At 44.4% G+C, this 10,048-nt stretch overlaps 1 protein-coding gene across 1 annotated transcript; it reads right to left on the bottom strand.

Annotated features, from left to right (window-relative positions):
• Positions 1–300: 300 nt before the first annotated feature.
• On the bottom strand, positions 301–1,515 carry LOC147991536 (uncharacterized). The gene is given in 1 exon segment (XM_087538714.1): positions 301–1,515. A coding segment is annotated over 1 exon segment (1,215 nt).
• Positions 1,516–10,048: the final 8,533 nt, after the last annotated feature.

Here is a 10,048-nt window from a genome sequence, read left to right as displayed (position 1 = left end):
CTCCACGGGTCGTCCTGTTCGAGCCATCTTTGATGCCCCATGTACACGATTTTCCCAGACCCGCCATCTTTCCTTGACGTTAGCTGCTGAGACGTCGTATCATCCATGCATAGCGTGCATCCGCAATATCCATGGCACACCTGGCCTGCCACATATCCGTAACCGAGATAGTCCTGCACTGTCATGATCAGCGCGGCTCTCATGTTGAAATACTCGCCTTTGCTGGCGTCCCATGTCTTGGCCGGTGTTTTCCATAACGTGTCTAACTCCTCTTGAAGTAGCCCCAGATACAAATTAATATTATTTCCTGGTTGTTTCGGACCTTGAATAAGCATGCTCATGTGAATGTACTTCGATTTCATGCACAACCAGGGGGGGGAGGTTGTACATCCATACAAACACGGGCCATGTGCTATGGTTGGTGTTCTGGTTGCCAAACGGATTCATGCCATCGGTACACACGCCGAGCATGATGTTCCTTGCATCACATTCAAAATACCGATAGAAGTTGTTCAACGCTCTCCACTGGCTTCCATCCTTGACGTGTCTTAGCTTCGGATCATCTCCATCATCGGGCTTCTTCCTCTCCGTGTGCCAGCGCATTAGCTTTGCTTCCTTGGGATCTACAAAATACCTCGGGAGACGGGGAGTGATCGGTAAGTACCATACCACTTTCTGGGGACATTTCTTCCCGGCCTTCTTGTATCGAGAAGCATTGCACACCGGACAGCTTGTTTTTTCTGCGTGCTCCTTCTGATAAATTATGCAATCATTGATGCATGCATGGTATCTAACGTGTGGCAGATCAAGAGGGCACACGATCTTCTTGGCCTCATCAACACTAATAGGACATAGATTACCCGCGGGAAGAACATCCTTTAGGTACTTGAGATGCTCATCGAGGCTAGTGTCGGTCCATTTGTTTTTAGCCTTCGTCTTCAGGAGTTGGAGCGTGAAACTCAAGCGGGTCACCTCAGGATTGCAACCATCATACAATGGAGTGTTCGAGTCTACCACCAGTTGCTCCAGCTTAGCCTCCTCTCTAGAAGCAGCTCTCTCAGTACTCGTCTCCTTGTGAAGCAATAATTGAACATGAGGGTCCCGCATGATTGAACTTAGTACCGACGAACTCTGCTGCGTGGAGTCCATGTTGTTCTCTCCGCCGCCATGTCCGGCCCCTTCTCCGCCGCCATGTCCGCCCCCTTCACCGCCACCATGTCCGGCCCCTTCCCCGCTGCCATTATCGATCATCTCTTCGTCTTGCCCCATGTCATCATTGCCTGCCATGTCGGCATCCTCAACATCGCCATCCTCATCTTCAATTATCCACCGAGTATAGCCATCCATGAAACCAGTCATGAGCAGGTGCGCTTCGACATGACCATCGTCATGGGGGTCGAGCCAAACTATTCCTTTGCATTTTCAACACGGTCATAAAGCCTCTGTACGGTTATTTTCTTTCATGTCCTGCACCGCCAACCGCAACCACCTGTCCACCATCGTTCCACTAACCATCGTCAACTCTGCATGGTAATAATAAACAAATTGATTATAAAAATGCGTGCATGCATCAAATCATAAAAAAATTTGGCATGAACTTCCTTAAAAATAGGACATATATAGATCTAGAGTTTGCCCGGAATTCGCCGAAACGGAAATAAATCGACATTTCGGCAAAACATAGGCAACTCAAAAGCACAATTTGGCATCAACTCATACCACACACACAATTTCCATAAACATATCACACACACATAAACATATTGCCATTTTGCAAACGCATGAAATTTTAATCACCTATATCTCGAGATCGAGCACATGGTGAAGATGATGATGTAGGGAGATCAAAAGTGCACAAAGCTCTTCTTGACAAAGATAGATCTAGTTAGGGGGCAAATAGGTCACTTAACTAAATTCTACATCTACCTAGCTACCTAATTTGGGAGGAGACAACTTCAACTAGTGGAGGGGGAAGGAAAAATAGAAAGGAGATGCATTAATGGACGTGGTGTAGTTAGGTAGGAGTAATGAAGAGAGAGAAAGGTAGGTAGAAGAGGGAGAGTAATGGGGGAGAAGTATTGAGGAAGAAGAAGAGTGAGAGTGGGAGAGGTAGGGGAAAGGGAGAGGAGGGGGAGAGGGCGGGCGGGTGGGGAAATTTAAAAGGTGGTGTGTGCGGATTAGCAGTAGTGCGGGACGTAAAACACGATGTTGCTAAGAAAGTAGTAGCAGTGCACTTTCGGTACAAGCGCTACTGCTAACCGGGACCAAAAGTGTGCCGGATTTGAAAATTAGCAGCAGGCACCTCAGAAAAACTGCGCTACTGCTACAGCTATAGCAGTAGCGCGGCTCGCGGCACCGCACTGCTGCTAAATGGAGTTGGGTGGGCACTGTCGGTCCATATTTGTAGCAGCGCGGGTTACGCCGAGCGCGCTACTGCTAAGCACTTGTCAGTAGCGGGTTTTCCACACCCGCGCTACTGCTAATTAGCAGCGGTGCTCCTTTTTGAGCCGCGCAGCTGCTAAGATTCTGTGTATAAGGTTTTCCCTAGTAGTGCTTGCTAAAGGCTCATTTAGTAATTCGGCCTGATATTAGTTTCGGCCTGTTAAGGGCCCGTTTAACATTTCGGCCCTATATTAATTTCGGCATGTTAAAAGCATGTCATATAGTTGGGCCTAACTACGACCAGGTTTGCATCCGGCCTGCTCGCAGCCGATAATTTGATTGGGACAAACAAGGACCAAGACAAATTTTGCCTATTAAAAGCCCGTGATTTGATTGGCACAATCATGGGTCGGGGTCCCTTTTGGGCTGCTGCCAGCCCGTGAGCTGTTCGGCACGTTTTAGGACCGACCTACTTCTCAGCCTCCTAAAAGCCCATTGAGTTTTCTTGCGAAAAGAGGGCCGACGGTTTACTCGGCCTATTAAAGGCCCGAATCTACTAGTGGGTCAGTTTACATTTAGGCCTTCTAACGGACCAAGATGACGGGGCCCATGATGCGGATCATACATCGTGATTACATGATGGCTCGATTATGTACCATAATTTTACGGTTTGACCGGTTTACTGTATATACAGTAAAATAACTGCAGCATCATGAATAAGAAAAAACCTAGACTATACAATAAAGAAATTATGGTATATTACATCCACTGGGCATCAAAGTCCACCACTATGATAATAAAGCACAAGTAGACAACAGATTACATACACGGGGCATGAAAGATCGCAACCAGTGCAACTAAACACGCCAACAAAATAATATACAAAACCGACAGCACTTCAATAGAGTTCAAGAGATGTTAGCCCTGCTGGGGAGCTGCAGCGCAAGCAGCTGAGCAAGCTGATGAGAGTACGCTTGTTTAACACTTATATCATCCTCACTCTGAAATATAAACAAGCAGACAGATGAGAGGTTTTGCACATAAAAGTATCAGTGCTGACAATTCATCACATTTCTTACTGACCAATAAAGTTACACGGTTTAAAATTGCATTAACACAATATGGTATTGTTCAGGTCAAGACATGGCAGGAAATGACATTGTGAAGGAGTTGGCAGCTTCACGACACCACTCGATTACAACTCAAGAACTCATAAGTATCAATGGTTAGTGTGTTGTCAATTTATCCCATTTCAGATTGGCAAATAAAGAGACGGTTTAAATAATAGTAGAATGATATGACATTGTTCATAGTTAAGACATTGCAGAATATGACATTGTGTTGTAGTGGGTAGGTTCACCACACCACTGGATTACGGATCAAGAACAGAAGCATACATGCAGTGCAAAAGAAGATCACTTGCTCTGTATAGTTCAATTTACATGGTATCATTGTTGTGGAAATCGTTAACTGGTAGCTGCTCGGTTGGCTAGCGAGTAGGGGATTAATCGGCTAATCGGCCATCTAATCAATTAATCAGACGATTTTTCGGTTTATTGGCTACTCGGTGACCCTATGAGTAGGGATTAATCGGCAAGTTAACTGGTTAATCGGATGAATTCTTGAACAGGGCATGGTATGAAGAAGGACTTGGTTGTACAACTGAAAACTTAAATTGAGAAGGACAAACATTTGTTTATGAACTACATAATAAACTTTAAACATGCAATTTAATGGAAATACCAAAAATAAACAGCTGTTGCAGTCATGCCTAACCAAATATACACAACAAAGTTTGAAGGCTTGAGAAGGACAAACTTACATTATTGGTGAAGGCAGGCTCTATAAAGCCCTTGTCCATGCTGATGAGGGGGGCAATTCAAGAAGTTTACCACAGGATCTTCTTCATAAGCATTGACTTTATTCTACATCTCGTTAAGAATAAATATAGATGTGACAATATAAGAAAAAATGTAGAATATTTAAGATAAGATGAAGAGTTATGCTACATAACCAAGTAGCTATAAATGTAAGTACATCGATACAGGCAAAATGTACAGCCAAGAGCAATGCAGAGCTAAACTTCTTTAGTACCATCGGTTTTATCCAACCTTATGGTAAGTGTAAATATAGATCTTATGTGTAGAAAATGGAGGGCAAAGGAAAATAAGCTGCAGAGTGATGGTACCTGAACAACTACCTGTCAATATAAGTACACTCATAAAGGACATCAGGTACTTACAAGAACAATGCAGAGCTAAAAAATTTCATTGGAATTGGATATATTCTACACTAATGTAACCATGCATACAGATCAGATAATTTGGAGCAAACAATTGATAAGCAAGCTATCATGCATACTGCTATCACATAATGAACCAGGTATGTATGCAAGTACAGTGATACAGAACAACAGGTACTAACAAGAGCAAAGTAGCGGGCAGCATATTTGCGATATCCTGTCGTTCTTTTCAACCCGGAATTCTTTTTCGAGCAGATTTCCTGCAAAAAAGATCCTTAAGGCACATGCAGAAAAGTAGAAGTTCAAATTGTCATGCGATATCATAGACAGTACCGCTTCCTCGGAACGAGACCAGTGCATAACAAGGTTTTTCCATTCAATGTCTTCTAAATTTAGCACAAGAGACTTCACCAGAAATTCGTTTATAGACTTGCCATCAAAGTGTGATTTCCTCAGGTAACACCAATACTACTGCAATGCTTCCTTGAAAAGCACAAGCAAGCTTTTCTCGTCATGACTATCTAGATTGACCCTCGCCTACTTACAACAATGTAATGTAAATCGTTGATGTGTTCAATCAGCAGAACATGAAAATAATCACCATGAATAATAGCACTTACACGTAAGTGGGACAAGAAGATGTGAAAATAGTGTTGGTTTTCACTATAATCTTCCCATGATGGGAATATATGCATGTAGTCCCTAACAACATTGAAAGCATTGTCTTTTAAACTGGGAATAACTGGAATGGGGTTCCAATCTGCAGGAATTGGCCGTCTCTATAGTTGGGATAGGTCTTCGGCCGGTGGACTTGCTATACTTTTTGCTGGAGTGGGATTTTTCTGTGGTACGGCTGGTGCTATGGCAACTGAAATCGGCATACCTTTTGCTGGAGTGCAGGTCATGTGTGGTGCGGCTAGTGGTGTGGCCAGTGAAGTATGGGTACAGTCTTCTGGAGGCGGTCCTATGTTTTGTGTCACTGGTTGTACAGCCAATATAAGTGGAGTGATGTCTGATTCTCTAGCACAACCACGTTTTTCAAGGACTTTGCTAGTGCTCCTTCAGGTTCAGCAATCACCCTCTTCTTTTTTGATGTCTGATGCACAAGAACAACATTTGAGTGGAAAACATGGTATGATGACAGATGGAAAATGTATCGATAATGGATGGGCATGGCATCTCGACATATATGATGAGTAAACTAAGCAGATGGCGGTGCAACAAAGTAGAAGAAATGCAAGACAACATATGCAAGATACGGGAAATCAATAAAACCTTGCCAAATTAGAACAGGCACCTTCATGGGTAAATAGGACAGGCCATCTGCCTTTGACTCCTCGAGGTTAGAATAGTCATTAGGATCATATTCTGAATAAGAATCAACAGGTGGGGAGCATATGAGTTTCATTGCATCCAGAATGGCACTCAATGCCTTGGTGCCAATTTTGTAAGTCATTGCGGTGTTTAGCTTCAAGAGTGGACTACTGCTAGTGCGACACAAAGCAGCTACACAGATCATAGTGTAGATATAATGGGAAAACCGTAAGCAACAGAGTAAAATCAGCAAAGTGGAAATTGCTGGAATATATGTGCTAGTATTGCTGGTACGCCTAGAAAGGCTTCGGATACTAGCTCTCTTCAACTGAAGGTGCAGTACTGTTAATATCAGTGTAACTCTCAAAGGCGACACAGCTCCCCGCATTCCCTTTCTATTCTTATAGGATTCATGTGGGTAGGCCACTACAAATCCTATTCCCATGTTTACAAAATCCTACGAATCAAAGAGGCCCGAAGAGTTCAAAGCGTCCATACCAACCGATCGTATAGACCTCTATACTGCAAATGTCCCTGCTCATCTTCACTACAAGGACCATACTGTACTACTATCATACTCCCTCCGTTCCAAAATATAAGTCTTGGTAGAGATTTCCACTATGGATCACATACAGATGTATCCAGATACCTTTAGAGCGTAGATTCACTCATTTTGCTCCATATGTAGTCCATGGTGGAATCTTTACAAAGACTTGTATTTAGGAACGGAGAGAGTACTTATTAAAGAAGAACGGAAGAGGAACATGCTAAAGAAGAGCAAGCAGATTTTGGATAATAAAATGTTCGTTGTGTAGTGCCCACACATGATGAACCAGAGCGCATTAAGAAAGCAACTCCTTGCTGTCTCTCTTATGTGGTGCACGTGCTTTTTCGAAAGTAAAGTAGGAACATTAGCTGACCAATTAAATGTTATATGTTTTAGTAATATCAGCATCATATCAGATTCGTACTTGAGCAACAAGTTTGGAATTATGAGTGGCAGGTTGTTTAGCTTGATTGATTCAGGAGCAGTGCTAAGCAGGTACGATGATGGTACTGAATATAAAGTCATGTCTGCATGCAAGTCGCATGACTTTTGTCATTTGGGTCAGTCAACCATTTCAGGCGATTGGATGAAGATCCTACGTCTCCTAACCCTTCTTCTTCCTCGTCTCCGATTCTTCCCATACAGAACACCGCATGAGCCGCCGGCCGGACCACCTGCCCGCACCACCTGTTCTCCTCCTCCGCCACCCCACCCCCACCCCGCCCCCACCCGCGTCAAGTTTTCTTCGTTTGGTGTGGCCCCACCACCGCCCCCCCACCACAACCAAAGGCCAACCCGAGGCCCTTCGTTCGCACCAGCGAACTCCGGCGAGCTCTGAAAAATCGACTGACCCAATTTTGAAATTTAGTCTACTGTGATTTAACTAGTGTGGAATATAAAAGGGGAAAACCATAAGCATTGGGAGTATAGTGTTGAGCGTGCCATGGGGGATCCGAAGGTGCAAACCAGATAAAGGCAACTTCGCAACCAATGTTTGCTTTCAACTAGCAAGTAAGTGATGGACAAGAAACCAGAGTAAAGCAGTGGCGATCTATTTTCTTGCTGCGATAAATAAGTTGAGCACATACGAAAGAGTACCGCCTCTGGTGCGGCGCCGTGTATGCATCTGCTGAGAATTTGACGGTGTTGTGGTAGCGATGGCTGTCGGCGGCGTGGAAGCAGATCTAGGAGGGTAGACGGTGGCGGCGGGGCGCGGTGGACGAGACGATCGTAGGAGCGGCGCCGGCAAGGTGGACAATGGCGGGGATGAAGCAAGAGGACGGGATGCAAGGATCCCAGTCCGAAGTCGTCGATGAGAGAGGTCGATCTCTTGTAATGGACGGCGGCGTCGGGGTAACAGCTCCGGCATGGTGGAGGAGGACGGTGATGGATGGGGTGGCGGACGGAGGCTGGGGTGGAGAGGGTGTTTTGGCGCCCACGGAGTACGAATGGGGAAATGGAGGTGGAGAGGAAGGGGGGAACCATGTCTTCAGGGCGCGCTGTCTCAAATGCGAGGAAATTTACAAACTTAGCCCCCATTTGAAATTTCCTACATCACAACAATATTAGTCGTTTGGGGATAGGACGGTAATCTCGCATACACCGAATATTTGCCGACGAGAGTTTGTTTTTGGTGCCCAACGTGTGTGAATCGGGGAGGGAGTTGATTTCGGCCGAGGACACACTGTGTTTTGGCGCCCATCATGTATGAATCTGGGTGAGAAGCGGTTATGTCATGTTTGAGTGAAATTACAAACCTACCCCTATCAAAACCTATATCGAGCAGATAGGCTTTGCGTGGCAGGGATAGGCAGTAGTAATTTCCATCTCGTAGATTTTGGTTTCGGGCGGTTACTACGACTTTCCCCACTTCGTTCAAATTTTGCAGAGTGCACGTTTATCGTGCCAACTCAATTCGAATCCCGTTTGTATTCTATTTTTCTCGGGCGGGATCCATTTTCGATTGGAATAAAATTCTATATACATCATCTTTTATATATACTTTCAAAAGCACAACAAAGAATTCTGCTCCTTTAGATGTATAATATGATTTACAAATACAATGATCTAAAAATTAAAAGGTTGAATTCAAAAAATTAAACCAAATTATGTTCTACTAAAATGTAGGGATCAGTAATATCTACATATTAAATAACATAGATGTGCGTGAATTCATATGAGTATGCATGTCTGATAGATCAATTTTGGTTCGAGTATGGATTACATGTATCATCATCTCGAATTGAAATATTTGAATCCCTTTTATGTTCACTCCTTTCACGCCCATCTCTCTCGCATGCATGCTCCTTCATGTAGCTATCACTCTCTTTTCTCCAGCTCGCCCGCATGCTCACTTCATGTTTCTCCTATCCTCGCAAACATGGTCTCTCGACGTCTCCCTTGGGAAGTGTCACACTCTCCCTATCATTATACATTACACGGTTTTCATTATCTCTCACGTCTCTACCGTTCTCTCGTATCACTAGGTACCTAAGCTTTTTTTTTTCAGCGCCACACACATAGTCTCCACTCGTCTTTCACTTTGTCTTTCTCTCTATGGGATTCTCTCACACACCCTATATGTCTCTAGATATGAATCATACCACTAAAATTACTCTCTCTCTCCTGTAGACACAACATTTGTTGCGGTCTCCTTTTCGTCTCCATCCCAGACTGGCATATTCATTGGTTTACCGATCAGACAAACTCCCCCTCTCTCTATCACACACACACACACACACACAATTCCTTCCACTCCCCTTCCCGACTACCGCCTCTCTCTCACACACAAAACTCTCGCTTTTGCACCCCCGACTCGTGTTTCTCTCACAAACATTTATCGACTAGCCTCTAGATAGGTTTATACACCCGCACACTCGTGCGTCCACTATTGCATACATGTCTCTCTCCCGCTCCTTGTATCTATGTAGATTTTTCTTCCCTTCTTTAGACGCGCCCTCCCGATCGTGCACACACACACTATCGCCTCATTTCAAGATGATACCTCTCCCACACACACCCTTTGTGTCTTTGTCACACATGCACTCCGTCCTCCTCCCTCCCTCTCTCTCTCACACACACATGGGCTTTTTACAACAACTAGCAAGATGCCCATGCGTTGCACGGAACATGAAGATGCATTTGTATGAGTAGTTTATCTTGTGGGAGAAAAGGATGAACAAGGGAAGGCCTTATTTGCAAGTGTTGAGAGGGGTGTGGGTATTTTTTGCAAAATTGCCATAGTTTCCTTCCTATCCGTCAGATATAGATCGGACGGCCTATATTGCAGGATGGCAGGCACCCGATCATCGCCGACTATGCTTTTTATAAGAGTAGGGCTAAAAAACAGAGTTGGTGATGATGGTGGGCCTGCTATCCTGCAATATAGGCCGTCCGATTTATATCTGACGGATAGGAATGAAACTATGGCAATTTACCCGCACTCCTCTCCACATTTGCAGATAAGGCCTTCCCTCGTTCATCCTTTTCTCCCACAAGATCTTGATGTTCCGTGCAACGCACGGGCATCTTGCTAGTAAGAGTAGAAATTAGACATATACCAC

The sequence above is a fragment of the Triticum urartu genome, chromosome 1A (genome assembly GCF_056163025.1).
Source record: "Triticum urartu cultivar PI428250 chromosome 1A, HENAU_Tu73, whole genome shotgun sequence".
NCBI lineage: Eukaryota > Viridiplantae > Streptophyta > Magnoliopsida > Poales > Poaceae > Triticum > Triticum urartu.
This window is presented reverse-complemented; position numbering and strand designations above follow the sequence as displayed.